This window comes from Antechinus flavipes, chromosome 3, assembly GCF_016432865.1.
Source record: "Antechinus flavipes isolate AdamAnt ecotype Samford, QLD, Australia chromosome 3, AdamAnt_v2, whole genome shotgun sequence".
Taxonomy (NCBI): Eukaryota; Metazoa; Chordata; class Mammalia; order Dasyuromorphia; family Dasyuridae; genus Antechinus; species Antechinus flavipes.
The window spans coordinates 360,201,131-360,222,182 of NC_067400.1; the positions used below are offsets into that span (position 1 = coordinate 360,201,131).

Below are 21,052 nucleotides of genomic sequence, written 5' to 3' on the forward strand. Positions count from 1 at the left end.
TGTTTTTATATTGGTATCCCAGTTCTTGGCACAGTGCTTGGTATATAGTACATGCTTTATATATATACATATATATATATATTTTCATCCATGCATGCATCCAGGGAAGAGAAGATTGAACTTAATTTTATTTTTAAGATTTCTGAACTTTTAAAATATCTTTAAATGGGTATATAGAGTTTCTTCCCCTAAGAAAGCATTATAAGTATCTTTTCCCTCAACATGTACATAATGTCCTAAGATTAAGACTCATTTATTCAAATGTCAAAATGTTTGATCTTATTTTCCTTAACTATAGGGGAAAGGTAGAAACTTTTTTTTTCTTCTGTGTATAAAATTCCCAGTTTGGAAACAGAACAGAACTTCTGCTTCTACCCAGGTTGTATTCCTGAGTCTCTAGCACTTTTTCTACCATACTCCTGCAACCTCCTCAACCCGAAAGCTTGCTGCAGTTTTGGACTTCATACATTAAAAGCTGAAACCTCCACTCCTGGAACCTCTCTCTTTGTTTGGATATTTCCTCTAGAATCATCTTTTAAAGTAGATGGTCATCAAGAACAGACACATCTTTATTTCTCTCCAGACTGCATTCCTTATTCCACTAAATTTTCTTTCCATGTCCTCAGACCAGGGTACAATCATGCCTCCCCTTTTAGCTTCTTTTTTATGTCTTGACTTTCCTATTAGAATGTAAGCTCTTTGAAGACAAGGACTATCTTTTTCATCCTTGTATTTGTATTTCCATAGTGAAAGCCATTACTAAATGCTTGTAGACTCATTGACCTAACCATCCCCAATGCAGAAAGGTGCCCCATACCCCCCAACTCCAACTTACAAAGTCACCAAGTCTTTAAAATAGAATTTTATGTGGAATGTTTTAGCTATGTTAGAAAATTAAATATTTTACATAACAGGGAAAAGACTTAAAAACCAACAAAAATTACAGGACACCTGATGAATTAAAAGCTACTGGGAAAGTCATAGATTAACAATGCCTAGAATATTATATTTATATATATATATATATTTATATATATACATATATGTATATATATATATATGTGTGTGTATATATATATATATATATATATATATATATATATATATATATATCAGGTAGAAATGTCAGTATCACTATAGTTGCCTAAAAAAAGTTTTCCCAAAATTTTGTATTCAGAAATTCCATCCACTCTCAGCAGTTTGTCATCTAGCTCAGGCAAAAGGATATATATATATATATACATCTTCAAAGCACATAGGAGAACTGCTGGACAGAGCATTTGCCCACCATCAAATAGATATTGGTTGTTATGAGAATGAAATTATCGTGGAATGTGGTAGCAAGACCATCAAGAGTCTTACCAGTAATAATAACAAGAATGTTTAAATTTCCAGAAGAGATTTATGATATATTTACTGATCACTATTTCCCAGACATCCAAGAAAATGTTTTCATTATTGTAGTATTCTCTCTAAAATGTAATGTCCTTTGTTGAGGTTTTCTTGGGGTCTCTGGGAGCAGCCTTCGTTTCGTTCAGTAATCAACATACAAGTAGCCAGGAGTTAAAATCCAAATCCTTTATTGTCTCCTTCAAAGTTCTATCTCCTTCACTTGGGGCTCAGCTAGTTTTCTGGGGGCCTTCTGGAGTCTTGGTTTCAGCGGGGAAGCAAAGGAAGGGAGCCTGCCACCAAGGTGGTGTAAGATGGGATGAATCTGTCTGAGTTCAAAGGCTTGGGCTTGTGCTCCAGCCCTTACCCTCCAGCCTACTGTCTGTCTTTGAATCTTTCCGAATCTCAAGGGTTTGTGCTTCAGCCTCCAGCCACAACAAAGGTGGAAGATGAAATGAATTGTCTCAGCCTCAGAGGCTTCTAGTGCGTTTGTCTCTTTCTGACCCTGAGAGTTTCTAGCTTATATGCTCCACACTGAGTACACACCAATCATTATATCACTAGGAAACCAATATTTGTTGTGGGATTAAATCAATGCTAAACTAGATTTAACCATTGTCTCTTCAATTCCACTTAGTACCTTGTTTCAAGTTCTGGACCATAACATCTTGTAGGATTAAATCAATCATACTGAACCATGCTGAATGAGATAACTATTGTCTCTATCAATTCCGCTGACTTAGTACCTTGTAAGAATCCTTTGTTTCAAGTTCAGAGTTCTGGCCCATTAACAATGTTATTTCATTGAAAATTATTTACTGAAGTACTTTTACGTTCTGTGATTTGAAAAAATTTTGACGCTTCTTGCTCCAATAATAGAATACAAAATCCTTGACTCTAAGAGGTTTATGATTTTGTAGGAGACTTCAGACTATATAAAACTGAATAGAAGAATATTGAGAGCTAGTTGGGGGTGTATTGGTAAATGCTTAACAACCGGCTCTCTGAAAACAAATAAGTATACTTTGTTATTAACATTTTCTCCATTACTTTCTTAAGTCTAGACAATCAAAAAAATTTAAATTAAGCCCTGATTTATAGCATTTTGCCAATTAAGATTATGCATTCACAATTAAAATATAACAATAGGTTCTCACAGGCTTAGTATGAGTCAGCTCTAACAATCAATAAATCAATCAATAAACATTTATCAAGCACCTGCCATGTGCCAAGCATCTTTGTATCTGGTGCTAATGACAATGAATACTACTATCATCATAAAATGTTAGAGGTAGAAAGTTCTGTTGAATCCATATGTACTGAGTCCCAATGCCTTTCTACTCATTTAGTGCATGATCACCAAATACTCAGAAATTTAAGAAGCATTATGTCAATCTTCAGTGCCTTTGAAGGAACCTAAACACAGGGTCTGGGCAAAACTATAAATTTAAAATTCGGAAAATGGAAAAGCAGCAGGTAAAAGATAGCAAAATATGTCATTTTGAAATGTATTCTCTGTTGGATGTGTGTGTGTGTGTGTGTGTGTGTGTGTGTGTGCGCACATCACCCTGGCAACAAGCCCATTAGGCATAGTTCTATGGCTTTTGGATACTTCAACATTAATAGATTATGAGACTAAAATTAGAGTTTGCAGTACAGAATTTTGAAACTCATTCAATGTACAATCAAGTAAATCATGTATGACTTGTGTCTTACAGCAAGTTCATGAAGCATCATGGACCAAAAAAGGATGAGTGAGTAAAGGTGATTGCTCTGCCTCTCTTAATATCTTAGAACTATTAAGAAGTCTAACCCACTCTGAAATAAAACTAAAAGGGGTATTTCATTAGCTGATTTTAAGATTATAATTATCTATATTACTTCTGTTCCCATTTCTGTAGAAAAAGTAGGAAAAACCAATGTATAAATGACTCTTAACATACAAGCTAAGTGACAGGATCTGTTGGACACAAAAAGTCCTATGCCACAGAGTATTGGACCAGTAAATGGTATAATCTGGTCTTCTGTAAAGATTTCAAATGCAACTGGCATAGGACAAGACCAGATGTCTTAGGTTCCCCTTTTAAAATTCATATCTAGTAAGGCAAAAGAGATCACCTTCTAAGGGAAAATTTGCTGGACCAACAATCTAGTTCTCATCACATCTTTCTTGCATTATTGCAATAAATCTTCCTAATCAGCCTCTAACCTTTCTGCGCCCAGCCTTCCCTTCTCCTATCTCCCTTCCACACAGCTTCCAAATTGACATTTCTAATGCAAGGGTCTGAAAGTTATATCCTACCTCAAAAGTTATATACCTATCTTTAGTGACAGGGATTTTCATGGACCCTTTGGCAGACTCCTCAGAGTAATGTTTTTAACTGCATGAAACAAAACATATCTTACAAAAGAACCAAACATGTCTGCTCAGTGAGATAGAAGGGAGAAAAAGAACAGGGAGAAAGAGAAGTGATGAAGACATTTGGGGATAAGAGATTCATAACAAAGATTTTTCTAAGATAAGCATCATCAGGCAGGAGTAAGGAAGATGTGTGTTTCTTTAATAACTTCTGCTGTTCTTTCAGTTAGAATCAATGAATGAGTCTGTACTTTTGTGTTATTGTCTCATTAACAGGTAAACACATATTACAAAGCTTACTATACATAATGAATCTTTAACTAAGCCATTTGATCCTTTCTCACACCCAATTATATATAACCCATGGTTGAGGACTAGAAGGGATTCTAGATGTTATTGGGTCCTATCTTCTCATTTTGCAAATTAGCAAACTGAGAAGAGCTCATCCAAGATCACCAGAGCCAGGCTACAAAATCCAGGTTCTCAGACATCCAAACCCAAAGCTCTTTCTTTTTGCAGCTATTACTTTTTAATCATGTCCAATTCTTCATGACCTCATTTACAGATTTCATGGAAAGATACCAGGATGATTTGCCATTTCCTTCTCCAGATCACTTTACAGATGAGGAAACTGAGGCAAGTGGGTTCACACAGCTACTAAATCTTGAGACAAGACTTTAATTCAGGAAGATGAGGCTTCTTGATTTTAGGTCTGGTGCTCAAAGGGCAGATCCTTTTTTCTTCTTTATCAATGCTGCCTCCTTTTTTTCTGCAATTATCCAATATCTTTAGTGTTCATCTGTAACCATGTTTCCCTACTCCTCTTTCTTTTCCTATCTGTTCTTCCTCTTGGCCCATACTTCATCTCCTCTGGGTCAAGGTTTCCCTGCCTTCCCAATGACAATTGGGAAAACAAATAAAGTCATTATACTCATCAATACATGAGAATCTGTAAGAAATAATCATCTTCTTCACCTATTCCTAGTTTCTACGCCACATTATTACAAGAACTTTATGGAAATAACAGATAAATATCTTGTCAATTATATTTCAACATTTTAAAGATCAATGATTTTTAAGTGTGAGTTTTCCCTTTATCAATGTTGATTCCCAAACCTCGTATCTCTACCCATTGAGATATAGTTTTTGTGAATTTCTACAATGAAAAATGAATATGTCACCCTGCACTCAGCATCAGGAATTGTTCATTCCATAAGTATCAAACTCAAAATGTCCAAAGAACTCACTAAACTTTAACTGAAAATTTTGTCGGGGAAATGATCTTTCCATTTACTATCCTTTTGAATTTGGTTTTGAAATCTATAAGTCTTTTCATTCTCCCTCACGTCTAGTCAGGTGCCATATCTGGCAGAAATTACCTCCATTAAATATTCTGTATTTTGTCTTTTCTCTTCACTAATGTGGCCACCACATTATCTTGGGTCCTTAATACCTTTTACCATCACTACAGCAATAGCACTTCCTAATCTCTTTCTGACTTCTCTGCATTGAGGCTCCCTCTATCCAATCTAGCTTCCACACAGCTTCTAAATTGATATTCCTAATGCATGGGTCTAACCATATTATATCATACCTAAAGAAGTGTTAGTAGCTCCCTCTTACCTCTCAGACAGAGATTCTGAACTTTTTGTCCATCATGGATCCCCTTGACGGTCTGGTGAAGGGATTCTTGACCCCTTCCCATTAAAGTGCATAAAATAAAATACATAGCTTAAAAAAGAAATCAATTACTTTGAAATTAAATGGCAATTTTTTTCCTGTCCAAGTATACAGACTCCTTGAAATCTTTCTATGGGGTTCATGGATCCTGAATCAAGAACCACTGCCTCAGATTAAATTTTATTTAATGCTTAAATTTGCTCATAATTTGACTCCAGCTTACCTTTCCAGACTTATCACACATTATCCTTTTCCATTACTACATTCCAACTAAACTGGCCTATTTGCAAATTCTGTCTTATGCTTCTATTCCTTCACATAGGCTTTACATGGGGACATTCTTTATTGAAAAAACTCTTCCTCCCGCTGTCTTTCTCATGCAGTTCTTGACTCCTTACAGAGGCCAGAGGAAATGCCACCTTCTATAGGAAGCATATTTTTATCCCTTTACTGTTAGTGCCTCCTACCTCCATTCTGAAATTTACTATGTATTTACTACAGAAAAAGACTGGCTTTTGCCTCTTATATCCCCAGCACTCAGCAGTATTTGGCAAAGAGTATGTACTTAATAAATGTTTAAAGATTGATAGAATGCACCTACTTTTTATATTTAATTTTCTATGTATATTTTGTCTTCCTTGTCCCCCCAACCCTACACAATAGAATATAAACTCTTTGAAGGCAGGGATGTAAGTCTATACAGCGCTCCTTTGCACACAATTGGATTGTATGTTTTTGTGGTTTCCTAGAACCACATACACAATGTAATAGATAGTTATTGTACTTGGAATCATGAACATAGGGTTGTAAATCCTACCTCAAACACTAATTGGCTGTGTGATTCTGGGAAAGTCAATTAAACTCTCTCAGTTTCAATTTTCTCTTCTGTAAAATGAGGTAGTTAGACTCAAGAGCCTCTTAGAATACTTCCAGCTCTAAATTTAATGTTGATTTTTTAGTCTTTCCATTTCTAATGCCTAGCACACTGCCTGACACACAGTAGGCACTTAATAATGCAATAAATAATAATAATAATTATTATTATTATAGAACAAAATTAACATAGAAACCAGTGTAGAGGATTGTTCTATAATTTTTCTGGCATTATTCTTTTTACTTATTTAATATAATGTGACTATTGACAAAATTGCATTCTAAAGTACCCCCCCCAAAAAAAAACTCTCCTCCCTTAAATAGCTGGCAATCCCTTAACAAACATTAAAGTATTCTAACCACTTCAGATATAAAGCATTTGTCACACCAATTCAATGCAATACTATTGACAATTATTTAATATTTAAGACACATTTGATATTTGATCAGTATGATTGATAATGGTCACAACAATTTACTGACAGCAACACAGGTAGGATAACTATCTTAGAAAAAAAATCTACATGGCATATCAGAAGCCTATTAGAATTAGAAAGCCTATGTTTCAGTCTCAACTCTTCTATTGATTTGGATGACCTTAAACAAATCACTGAAACTTCTTTGAGCCTCAGTTTCCTAATTTATAGAAGGAGTTAATTGTACCAGATGACTCTAAATTTCTTTCCAGTTTGAAATCTGATGATTTTTATTTGTTTGCTCAATTAGAATAATGATTTATTATTTAACTAATTCAATTCTACAAACATTTAAGAAAAATCTTATTTTTAATACATGTCAAGCAGACATAAAGATCAATTAAGAAATAAGGCCATATCTCTGGCCTCATATAGTTCATAATTCAGTAGAAGAAATAAAATTAGGTATAAAAATTGATATAGATTGGAGCACTTTAAATGCAGAAGAGAAATACAAAGTATAAAGAGATTTGAAGTAAGAAATAACTTCTACTAGAAAGATCTGTAACAAAAAATATCTTGTCTCACACCTCAGTCAACACAGTCAATAAGCATTTAGTAAGCGTATATTATTCCCAGTCTCTTCATTTGCATATATGAAGAATTAGAGGTCCAAAGAGTCTCAAAAAGACTAATTCTGTGTCTATGTACCTACATATGTACACTCAGCAGCCATGCTTCCTCTTCCTTCCCTTCATGGTTACCCCCATTTCTAATCAATGCCTTTCCATACCTCTAGTCAAATGGAAGAATCCAATTTAAAGGGAGATTAAAGTGTCTTTTCTTGTTTAGAAATGAGATGATGTGAAGACCATGGATATCAATAAAATACTTTTTTAAAAGCATATGTTTCTGGCTCAAAAAAAAAAATCAACAGCCCAACTGGCTGAGGGAAATAACAACCAACAGTGAGAATATTATAAACACCAAAGATTTATTTTTCAACTAATACCTGAGGATGTTTTGATATTTTGCAAACACTACACCAGATTGTTCTACCAACAATTTTTGCTGAGGAAAAAAAAAGTGATAATTGTCGAACTAGGTTAGGTCATCACATCATGTACTAGGTTTTTGGAATATATTATCTCTATGCTTTTTGTGTCATTTTATTTTTCAGTCTGTATCACCTTTTCTGAAACTTGAAGTTTTCCCTTAGACACATTTCAATTTATCCTGAATACAATCTCTTTCAATTCCTTAGCTATGACTGCTTTTCCTAACATCAGTCACATCTCCATGAAAAAGTTGGCCTCTGAAATGTACAGTACACAAAAGAACTTAAGTTCAAAGTGTAGATAATGCTTTATATGGCACCTAAAATATCTTCTGCTCATACATTTGGGTCATCTAAACTAGACAATTTGAAATTATCTGGTTAAAGTGACATCCTATTGATACCACAAATGCTAAATTTAACTGTATCATTAGAAACTTCATATTTTATAATATGAGGAATGGGGGAGGAGAAAGACACTAATTAATTTCCTTTCAATGGCTATAAAGAAAAAATATGTCAAAAGCATGACTACTAGAGAAACGACTTTATTTCTGAGGATGCTGGGACCCTGAGCACAGGTCTTCATTGAAGAAAAGCAAGAACTACATTTCTTGAGAAGTTTTGTACCCAATATTTGCTTGATGGGAGAGGCAGAAATAAAATAATATAATGCAATATAATGTAAAGTAATGCAGTTGGGGGAGGGGAAAAGATTTATTTACCTATAACAAAAGAAGAATACTTAACAAAGATATATATTAAGGACATCCCAATTGGATTTAGCTGACTATAATTCTCCTCTCTGAATTGTCCATTGAAGTCTATTGACCAAGCATCAGAATATACCTGGAATACATTGTAGCTCTTTTGTATTCAAATGACCAGAAAAATGATGTATCTATAGCCTGGTCCTTTAGTGCTCTGAGCCTGTCAGATTTGGAAGATATTTTTGAATTTATGTCTCTGCTTTTTTTTTTTTGCAAGGAAATGTAGATTATCATCTTGGCCATCATAGAGACCCTAAACATGCAACATCATAAGACTATTGTCCTCAAATGTTTTCAGGAACTGGATAATTATTTTTGATAGCACTGAGAATATAGAGGTTAAGTACATGAAGTTCCTAATTTTCAAAAGGAGGAAGAGAAAGCTTTCAGCTTTTTGTTAGGATTAGAAAGATATTTTAAAAGGCAACAATCAAAATGGGGCAATGATGGTAGAGTTCACTAAATTAATAAAAATAACAGCTAGCATTAATAGAGTACTTTTAGATTTTCAAAGCCTTTTTGTGGACATTCTCTCATTTTATCCTCACAACAATTCTGTGAGGTGTTTGCTAATTGGCAGGAGAGGAAAGATGCTGAGACAGGTTAAGTGACTTGCCCAAGATCACACAGATAGTGTCTAAGGCTGGATTTTAATTCAGATCTTCCTGATTCTGAGTCCAGTACTCTACACCCAGAGGACTTCCTGACTACCTCGATATGGTTGCCCCTAATGCTATGAGAATAATAAGAACAACCTCCCAGTTACTCAGAATTGTTCTGTTTGATCAAGGAGGTAGAAATAAACCTGTTCAAGAAGAAAGAGATCATCCAGAAGTAATAAGAGACAATTCTTCATGGTCCCAGTCGCCTAAGGTCTAGATTACTGAGCTCAAAAGAGAAAACAATTCTAATTAAGCCTTGTTGAAGAAAACTGGACCAATCCTTCTAAAAAGAGATCATTATAGATCAAGCCCAGAGATACTGGGAACAGGGCAACTGCCCTGGCAGAAAAAGACTTTATTACCATTATAGTAGAAGGCAGCTAGGTGCAACAGGACCCAGAATGCTGACTCTGAAATCAGGAAAACCTAAATTCAAATCCAGCCTCAGACACTTAGTGTGTGATCCTCCACAAGCTGATTAGCTTCTGACTGCTTCCATTTCCTCAGCTGTAAGAGGGAAATCATGACAGCAGCTACCTCACAATGCTGTTGTGAGGATCAAATGAGATAATATTTGTAAAGCACATATCAGGGTCTGGTATAGAGTAAGTGTGTAATAAATGCTGCTTCTCTTCTCTTCCTGTAAGCTAGATGCATTATAGAAAGGGAATTACCCAATGGTTTAATCAGAAGATGTGGTGTTCCAGGACCTGATCCCAGACCTTAAAGAATGTGAATATTTGGACTACCTGCTATCTAGGGAAGGGGGTAGAGGGGAGGAGGGGAAAATTTGGAACAGAAAATTTTGCAAGGGTCAATGTTGAAAAATTACCTATGCATATATCTTGTAAATAAAAAGTTATAATAATAATTTTAAAAAACATTTTCATTACATTAAAAAAAAAGAAAGCTAATATTTCCCTACTGACATTTTCAGAGGTCCTTTCTACCTGATCCATTGGACCCCCATCCAGCAACAGCAGTGACAATGGCAGCATAGCATGTTTCACAATTAATACTAACAGACAATTAGCTTCCAGTTGTTTGGGGATGAATACTTGGAATAATGTAGGGCTTAGTGCTCTGTAGCCTGAATTGAAAGGACCACCCACATTTGGATCATATCAGAGTGAGATGAGTAGCCTGAAAGTCATAGGTGTCAGTGAGAGGATATAGGCTAGGGATGTCCAAAAATGATAAACATTCTGGGATTGAACAGGATAAATTCCATTCTATTCAAAATATCATCAGTGTACTACAAGTAGAAAGCTAAATATTCTGACAATTCTTACAGAACAGAAGTTTACTAGAAGATAGAGAACAGCTATGAGGTAGCTAAATGAAAGTGCATAAAACTGGGGTTGGAGTGAAGAAGGCTCGAGTTCAAATCCAACTTCAAAAACCGCTTATCTTTATGCTTGGCAAATCACTTAAATGCAAACCACTCCAGTATCTTTGCCAAGAAAGCTCCAAATGAGGATATGAAGAGTCAGACATAACTGAAATGACTGAACAACAAAAAATGGCATCTACTTCCCAGGATTATTTTAAAAATAAAAATGAGATAATATCTGTAAAGCATTTTGCAAACTTTAAAGCACCATATAAATTCTAGCTATTATTGGAGATAACTCTAATATTGTTACTTTTTACAGAATTGCGTAACTTCATGTAGCCTCTGTAATGCCATGTTAGTCATATGACTATGCTATATCTATGTTTAAAAAAAGAGATGATGTTCTAAACTGAGCCTTATACGGACCAGTGTCCCGAGTACTAGTTACCCTAGTTTATGATCAACATTGGAATGAAATGAGATAATCATAGGTCACTCAACAGCTAACAGAAGACTTTCACAAAGCACTTACTCTTTATTAAAGATAATGTAATAGGGAAGGGGGAAGAAGATTTATATAATCTTAACAAAAGCAGAATATTCAACAAGGATATGCATTAAGGATATCAGAAATTGATTTAACTGAGTAAAATTCCCCAGTCATAGTGGCCCATCATAGTGGCCCATTGTGGTCCATCAGCCAAGTAGCTAAATCAACATAAAGCTCCTGGTGGCTTTTTGTATTCGGAGGATCAGGAAGTGATATCAATAGCCTCATCCTTCAGTCCTCCAAGGATTCTTTCAATGCCTATTAAAGAAAAGCTAGCCTAACTTACACTATAAATGGTGTAGAATATATAATACACACACATCTATACATAAATATGTATAGATGTGTGTGCATATATATACATGTATATATATAAATTCATATGTGTGAATAAAAAGTTAGATATAGATATATTTAGATATAGTTATGTAGGATATATTCATAGATATAAATATAAATAGGCAGCTTGGTGGCACAATGAATGGAGTACAAGGCTTGGAGTTAAAAGACTCTTTTTTCTGAGTTCAAATCTGATCTCAGACACCTACTAGCTGTGTGACTCTAGGCAAGTCATTCAATCCTATTTGCCTCTGGTTTTCTCATTTTAAAATGAGCTTGAGAAGGAAGCAGCTAACTACTGCAGTATTTTTTTGCCATGAAAATCTCCCAAAAGGCATCATCAAGAGTCAAACATAATTGAAAAACAACTAAACAACATAACAACTTAAGATATATAAATATATACAGTATATGTGTATGTGTATATATGTGTGTATGCAAACTGGTATACTATCCTAACACTGACATTTTTAAGCACATATATAAATGGCATGCTTGATAGGAAAAGTCTCTCTTTCCTAGAATATTTGGGCCCAGAATACAAGCATGCACTTAGAGAGAATAAGAACTCTATTTCTCATAATAACATGTACTCATGACATAGCTATTAATTAGGGAGAAACATAACCTCTTGAAAATGAAGAAAATCATGAAAAACTGGATAAGGTTGGCAAGATTCTGGAATTTTCCTGACATCCTGCTGAGGTTGGGAAGAGGTTGGGGTCACAGACCAGTGTCGAAAGGTGTCTCAAAAGAATTTGCAGGCTTGAACCCATTTCCTAGTCAAGGAGCAAAGTTTATGGGCCAACTGAAGTGGGCTAAGCTCCAGAAGACATTAGGAAGGAACTGAGAGAAAGGAAATAGATTTATAGGACAGAATATGATCAGAGCTTCATGTTACTTATTTGCTTATTTTATGGCTTTCAGGTAGGTTTGAGGGGTAGTCTTATTCAATATTGTCTCAGGAATTTGGTTATCACAGATTATGTCTAACAGTCAGTAATGTTTGTAGGACTATTCTAAGGTCAAAAGACTTTAGAATCATTGACAGACAGATTTTCAGAACAATACCACTCCAAGATCAGAGGACTTCAAAGTCATTGCTATCTCCCCTAGAAGCAAGAAAACAAAAATCTAACTGCAGACTTACTAGGTGAATGAGCAAAATTGCATGAAATGTCTAACCCCTTGTCGTTGGCTGTAAGGAGGCTTTGACCAAGACTTTCCTATCATGCTTGCAAACCTATAGAACTAGTGGAAAGGGGAATAGATGTTCATTCAGTGGAAATGTGCTTAGTGATTGTTTTCTGTGTCTTTACTGTATATCTGCCCTAAATATTTACCTTACATTTTTGTTGCTTTTTCTGATCTGGTTCTGCTGCTATGGTTAGCCTTTAAATACATGAAATGCAATTAACTTTGGATGTCCTTAGAATTATGCAGGTGAGATAAGAAGTCATGGAAGTGATTTGTTGAAAAGAATCCTTATGCAAAAGATCTGGACTTGTGTGAGTCCAGAGTTATTTTAAAACATGGACTACTTTAAAATATACATGTGTACACATATATATGTCATAAATATATTAATTTTCTCTTAATATTTAGCAATAAAGATAAGGAAGTAGTCTACTGTTCATACTTAGCTACTTGTAACAATTGCTAGGATAAAAGAATAAGAATCCTTTGGGAAAAATTGATATTTAATTTCTCTGTATTTTATTCAAATCTTTTTTAATTAGGGAAAGGAGGATACAGGAGTGATAATAGTTTTCTATTCCAGAAAAGTAAGATAACCGATCTGATCATGAGGCTCGAATGTGAAATCTCTATTCCCTAACATTGTTTTTTCCAACACTGTTTTCCTATGCTACATCTAATAAAGTCCTCCCTAAACAAAAGAGATTTCCTCAATATATCTTTATTTTTACTTCCTCAAACACACAAATAATAAAGCCACAATGATTTTATTAGGCATGGAAGTGCTTGAATGGCCATTATGCTCCTTCCCAGTTCAACCATCTTTCATCTAATCCACTTCCTTTACATATGTAAATTATGATGTCTGATCCATAGATCACAACTACCACAATCAAATCATCCTTGGGGGAAAACAGACAGGCTTGTTTATTTGATTTCCGCTGGAAGAGAGGAGGGAGGAGGGAATTTCAGAAATAAGAATTTTTCTTGATTAGATTTCTAACTCCCTCATAAATGTTTATACTCTCTAATGTGTTGTAGCCTACTTTTAAATGTTTGTTTCTGGAGCCAAGGAATGGTATGTGTTTCTAATATAAAATCACTTCAAGTGATATATGCCAAGTTTTACAGGGAGCATGTGGTCAAGTTCTAATAATCCCTCTTGGGAGTTAACAGCAACTTCCAGCAGCAGGTCCAACACTGTCGATCAGAAAAACACACATGCTGGAGCAGCTTCTAGAAAGCAGAATTTTCTTCACTCCATCCCCCATCCATATATTGTATATACACAGGTCTGAGGAACGTTGATTCAGACATCTTTCTGTTAAGGTAATAAAATAATCTCAAAAGGGAAATAGATTATTCTCTTCTCCCAGTATGTAAACACACACACACACACACACACACACACACACACACACACACACACAGCATTTCTATATGGAGAGACTGGAGTTCCAATGTGTCACTGGTTAAGCACATGCATCTCTTAATAATGAATAAAAGCATCCACTGTGCACAGATCTCATTATGGAAAGCATTTGCAAAAACAATTCATGGCACAGAATTTTTAAATGAAAAACATGATTTTCTGTACACAGAGGAAATTTCATTTTCTTTAATTATTTGTTCTTGATCGAAATTAATGTTTTCCTTTCAGTAGATATCACAAACTAGGAAACAGAACATAAGAATCTGTTGTTTTCTTAAGCAGAGGAAAAACTGAAATTTTCACACAATATCATACCATACCAATAAAAAAAGTAAAGAAAATAATACACAATGTTTCATTCATCTATCTGCATTAGGTTCAAGAGGTGGATGTCAAAAATATATGTTTATCATATTTGTCATCTGAGGCAATATACCAACAGAGTATTTTTTCTTCTTCAGGTGATAACAATCACATATTTTCATATAGATAGATAGATAGATAAATTAGCATCAAAGCCTCTCTACTTCTTAACCATTACTTTCCTCTACAGAAAAGAAAAAATACATCTTTTCCTTGTTTTTTTTACTAAAATGTAAAGACTGTGACTTCACCAGAGATCTGTTAAAGTGTTCAACATCATCTTGGACTAAAAGCAATGGGAGCATTCCCTCACCATCATGAGAAATTTTTAAAAGGCTAGTGTTTATCATGACAAACAAATATGAGAATTTTTTAAAAGGCTAATGTTTATCATGACAAATATGGAAGTATATCTTTTTAAAACTGCACATATTTAACCTACATCAGATTACTTGCTGTCTTGAGGAGGGGGAAGGGAAGGGAGGGAAAGAGAAAAATTTGGAACATAAAGTCTTACAAAAATGAATATTGAAAACTATCTTTACATGTATTTGAAAAAATAAAATACTAATAAATAACCACATATATAAAAATGCTAACGTTTATGTATGGCTTAGCAATCAATACTCACTAAAGGCAGCCACTGCCAGTGCCAATGTAACAATGATAGAGAACCAGGATACCCATAATGCCTTTTTTCTGTAGTTCTGAGCCTCATGAGGTTTTAGTCTTGTGCTGCTTTCTAGTAAACCTGACAAGAAAAATGAAGGAAAAAATTAATAAACATTCATAAACACATTTCTCTCTTAAGAAATCTATAACCAGATTCAGCAATGCCTAATCAGTTCTTGAATGTAAATTTGGCAACTTAGTATTTACATTACTTCTTTTAGGTAATGAAGTCTTAAAGACTGATTATGATATGCCGTCCTTTATATATGAAGATGATATTGAAGCTCCCCTTTTAGGAAACTATAATCTCTAAATTATTTTATTCCAGGAGTAGAATTAACCTGAATTCATGTAGAATGGTATCTAGAATTAACCACATAATAAAGCAATGAGATAATAACAAAATTCCTGTTTTTCCATGTTCTAAACAGCCAAATTAAAAAAAAAAACCAACTTTGAGAATTTTCCCTTTTCTGTCTTCTTTTCTTCACATATCTCTACTGATAAAAAAAAAAACTTGAGAAAACAAAAGTAAACAAAATACATTAGAAATTTTTCTGGAAAACTTTTAGGCTTCCACAAATCAATAGGCTTTACAAGAATAGATAGATGAAAAGATAGGTGAAAAGATTCCATCCAATTTCCTAATTTCAACATTCATAATATCATACATTGTAAATAGGTTTTATCACTGATAAGACTAAAGTACCTAAAATCTGAATCCAATGTTATAATCACTATAGCTTCAGCAGTCATTGTATTTTATTATACTCTAGTTCTCTGAAAATTTATCAGCCATAGTTTCTATTATCCAATAGGTGAATTCCCAACTGTTTTAAGTAAAATGGGAGTTTACCAATGCAATGAACTAGTCATTTCATGTGCTCTAGCATCTTAATAATAAGTTAAAATTGAGAAAACTACCTCAGATGCCCAGTTTATAAACAAAAAGGCTTTGAAATATTTTATTTTCTAATAAATGGACTCGTGTTTGTTTTACAATTCACATATATCACATAGTGTTTAGATGAAGGGCATCAATTAGTCCTTGGTCTGCATTTTCATTTCAACCAAGAAAATAGGAATCACGTGGGAACTCCTTCACTTATGTCTCAGTGTCTGGCATATAATAAGCATTGACCAAATACTTATTTGTTGACTAATTGATTCCAAAGTGATAGTTTATTAAATAAAGCAAGGAGGGAGAATGTCAGGAAAAAAACCAGTCACATCTAAAGCCAGTTTATTATGTCTAAAAGTGTAGCATATTAAAGCAGACAGGTACATTTAAAAGTGGCAAATATAAAAACTCCCTCTATCGTCCCTAGACTGCCTCTGATAAAACTACTTTAATACAAGAGGTCTTTTCTTTTATCAAATTTTCTATTAGATAAATAATCTTAATTTCAAATACAGCACTTTTCTTTGTCTAATCTTTCCTAACCATAAAAAATTCCCTCTTCTTACTTAAATTTTACTGTCCCCTTCATGTAAATATTAGCTATGATTATCTAAGTAGAAATGAAAACCTCAGAGATTTTTATTGCTCCTCTTCCTCTCACTCCTACTGCCCTTTACTCCTAAGAATTTATCTGTGCTATCCTCAGTGACAAAATAAAATTTTTTTCATCCTTGCCACTGGATTTTCATGACTGTATAAAGCTGTATTGAATATTGACTTGTATAAGTTATTCATAGGGTAGATGCTTTTGGCAATGACAATACTTCAGCAGTTTATCTGCTGAATAGGAGGCTAATATTTCTTTTTAGAAAAGGATTTAAAATTCAGAGAGGAACTATGAAGATTTGGATTTTCTATTAAACACCATAACATTTATCCTCTTTATGATGAATTTACCCACTGCTAACAACATGCCAGGCATTAGAAAGAACAAAAATTTCTTCTCCCACACCAGCCAACCAACATTTGTCTGAAGGAATTTCTAGGAATGACAAGGTATAATTTTTACTTAGTATGGCTGGTCTGCTCCCACAATATACCTTCAATTGGCCTCTATAATTAAAGTATAATTTTCTTCCTCTCATGAACTAACCCTTTATTCTATCCCCAATGAGTATAACTGTTGTGAAGACAGTCCTGGAACTGATCAACCTTCTTTGTTTCTACCAATCCCTTCCCATCTCCACCCTCAAAAAATAGTTTGAGTTTCCATCCTAAAATGAGCAAAGAACATGCTAACCCAGAAGTTAGGCTCAGAGATTAGGTAAGGAATGCAGAAAAAAGCATGAGACATTCCCAACTTAAAAATATCTGATTTACAAAAGACCCACAAAATGCCAATCTCTACTAGTTATTAGTTTAAAAAAATTAAAATTAAAAAAAAAGATTTTCAACCATACTTCCTGAATATTTTCACTTTTCTTGGCTACCAAGCTAACATTTTGCCATTTGGGAATTCATCTGGGAATGGGTTGTCATTCAAACACTAGTATAAATGAATCCAATCCAACTGCTTTCTTCTTAACACCTAGCTGAGTGCTGGGATAAATTTAAAGGAGTTTCAGTTATAGGCAAGGTCTAGTGGGAAACATTTTGTCAGGTAGAATAAGGGTAGTAGGTACACACAAAAAAAAACACACACCAGAGTTTCTCTAAATCTAGCTCTGCTCTAAGAAAAAGGAAAATAAATGATAGAATATATTATGTTAAGCTTTGTAAAGAGCTTTACATATATTATCTCACTTGATCTCAATAAGAAATCCATGATATAAGTGGTATTTTTAACCTCATTTTTACTGAAGAAACATCTGAAGTCTGAGTCCTTTTTTCCCCGGGTTTCACAGCTAGTAAATGTCTCAGGCAAGATTTGAATTCAGGTCTTCCTTATTCCAAGTTCTTTCACAAAGCCACCTTTCTGTCTCTAAGATACTTCCTTCTTCAAGCCAACATATTTCTGTTTCTCTTCCCCTCCTAAAGTGGTACTCTCTAGTTAACTTCCCTGGATCAATTTTCTGAGAGCTAGTCCAAGAATCAGATTATCATTCATTTCTAAACAACTGATTTATATTCAGTTCCCTCTGTGCTTGAAGTTCTGAATAAAAAGTTCGGAAATAGAGTCAGAGGGAGAGGATTATAGGAATTTATGATGAGACAGGTTCTAAAAGGTCATCAAGTACAACACCTCCATTCTACAGATGAGGAAACTGAGGCTTAGGGAGACTAAGTAATTTTTGCTTAAGATCATTCAGAGAATAAGTATTTTTAAAAGCAATATTGAAATCCAAGTCCAATATCTACAGAGTCAGTTATCTTTCCAGAGAGACTGTGTGGTAGCACCAAATCTACATAACCCTCATCACCCCCAATACCAGGAGGTGTTTAAGCCATTATTAAGCAGGTATTTTAAATCAAGGGCACAATAGACAGCCAGAATTGCCACTGATTCTCTATTTTAAGTAATTAAATATCAAAACAAAAAAAAAAGAAAGAAAAAGCAAAGAAATAAGATATGCAGAGGTCTTCTTCAGGTCAATGGCAAAATAATTATATTCAATCTCTTAATAATCTCACATTTATATATTGTTTTAGATTGTATATTTTCCTAATAACAACATTATAAAATAAACAGCATAAGTATTATCCCCACTTTAAAATGAAGAGCCTGAAAGCAAGGGAGGTAAAAAAAGGTTTGCCCTAAGTCACATTGCCAATAAGTAGCAGAGATAAGACTTGGATGTTGATTTTCTGGTTCTAGACCCAATATTCTTCCCATTATGCCATATTGTTTCATTTTAAGAAATGAATACATAAATACTAAAATAAACTTTCCAAGATTGTGATATGCTTTGTTTTATAAAAATGAATACTTCAACTTTAGCTTTTTGTTGTCTAGGATATGGAATTATGGAATATAAATGAGATTTAGTTTTTTCCTCCTTTTTCTTTCCCCCAAAAACCTCACCTGCTTTGTCTTTATTTCACCTTTCAATTTCAGAAAGCAAGTGAATTACATCTTGTAGCAAAGGAATCAGCTATATTGAAAAGAATACTTAGGGCTGGGTGGGAGAGAAACAGGAATGGGAAATCCAGGCTATTGTATATGACATGCACTGAATTCACACATTGACATATTTCAGGAACAGGAAGCAAATTCATTCATACTGCTATAGAGTGGGAAAAAATGAAAATCAGTTTACCAACAAAAATAACCTAGAAATGAATTCCTAGGAATGAGAGATTTTTTTCACATTTCTGCTACAAGTAACTTGTCACAGTGCCTTATTAAAATTATCATTTTGAGGGGTGGGAAGAAATAGGCCATCTTTTAAATATAACCTGCAATGCTACAAAAATAAGCTCAAGGCAGGTGACTGGCTGTCTTCAGCTCAAAATAAATCTTAGACTTTAATTTGTACAACATTCATCAAAACTCTAACATGATCAAAACAAGAATCTTGCTACCTGCAAAGTCTCCTATAATATTCCTTTATATAATTTTTTGTTAAGTATATGGGAAACAGGAGAAGGGTTGAAACGCCAAGGCATTTGCAGAACTCGGTGCATTTGGAACAGTTCCAATTGTCTGTAAGCATCTCTGCTGAATCTCTGGGAGTTGTTTCCATTTCATTCTATTTGAAATCCTACAGTTTTAAATTTCAGAAGGAAAAAAATGGGGGTCATGCATTAGGACGTTAAAATCCAAACAGGCACGCAGTTCAGGGAGGCTAGAAATGGGACATAAATAAGATAAGACAAAAAATACAAATTGATCTCAACCTGTAATAGAATTCTTTTAATCAAGATTTCTATGTCAGGGAAGGCTAAATGAGATGAATTTCTCCAGATGACTGTTTGTAAAATTCTGCTTTGGTTAATGAATAAACCCAGTGACTCCGTTTAGACAACTAAAATCCCAAATTGTAAAGTCAATTTGGAACCAGTGGTTGCCTGGACAAGAAAGGAAGTAAGGATACAGCTATGAAACAGAGATCTGGGTTCTGCAAGCAAGCTGAGCTTGAAAATATGAAAGGAGGTGCAAGGATAGAAAAAAGAAGAAAGAGAAGGAAAATAAGAGTATCATCAAATCGTTGCTGATTCTTGAAGTTAACTAAAAGAAGAATTTCAGAAGTCAAGAGTTTAGGTTTTGTTACTAAGAGCCATTACAGGAATGTGGTAACACAACAGATTGGGGGGGGGGGGAGGAGAAAGATAGCTGATCAATAATAACCACAGAGACATTTTATATTGCCTCGGTATATAAGCTCCTGGATTTTAGATCCATTCAGCAAAGCTCTTGGATTCATAGCAATCAGGAGCCACCTTTGTCCTCTGATATCGTGCTGTCTCTCTTTTTATCAAAAGATGGATAAGATTTGCTGTCCAAACAAATCCATTATGATTTGGGACATAAAGTAAGTGACAATGCAATAGAAATCGGTCTGGACAGTAACACAAAGAACGAATTCTTTCTCACTACCTTCTTCTTTCCTCTCTTTGGTATTCCCACACTTGTCCTCAGGTGTTGGCACCCAGAGCTTTGCGGCGGATTAGCTCCAGAAACGAAGAAATAACCGGGAGAAACTAAATCCGCATTTGGAAATATTCAAAAAGGAGATCAGAAATGAGTGGAGAAGCCAAGACCAGTGACTACCCTGTGATTTGGCAAGGCCACGATAGAGGAACCTGGATGTCGGCGCGCCTCTGGAAGGAGAGTTGTGCCCAAGCTACGGAGGGGGAAAAAAGGGAAATACACCGTCCAGCTGGAGGGCTTCAACCCTAAGCATTCCCAAGCAAGTGATGCGTGGGCTCCAGGGTCCCAACGAAGCCCCGATCTCAGGGGATCGAAATGCCTCCCTCAAACTTTTCCCGGTGGAGCGGGATGGGGATGCTTTCTAGGCTGGTGCTGAAGGGTAATTGGTAGAAACCCGAAAAGGGTTGTTCGGAGAAAGGTAGCCACATCTGCGGAGGGTGGGGAGGATGGAGGATACCCAAGGAA

At 34.8% G+C, this 21,052-nt stretch overlaps 1 protein-coding gene across 1 annotated transcript in view; it reads right to left on the reverse strand.

Annotated features, from left to right (window-relative positions):
- The window catches only part of TMEM163 (transmembrane protein 163), a 295,636-nt gene that overhangs the window by 273,371 nt on the left and 1,213 nt on the right, over positions 1–21,052 (reverse strand). Inside the window, exon 2 of the mRNA XM_051985777.1 lies at positions 15,055–15,174. Coding sequence (XP_051841737.1) covers positions 15,055–15,174 — 120 coding nt within the window. The remainder of the gene's footprint in view (positions 1–15,054; positions 15,175–21,052) is intronic.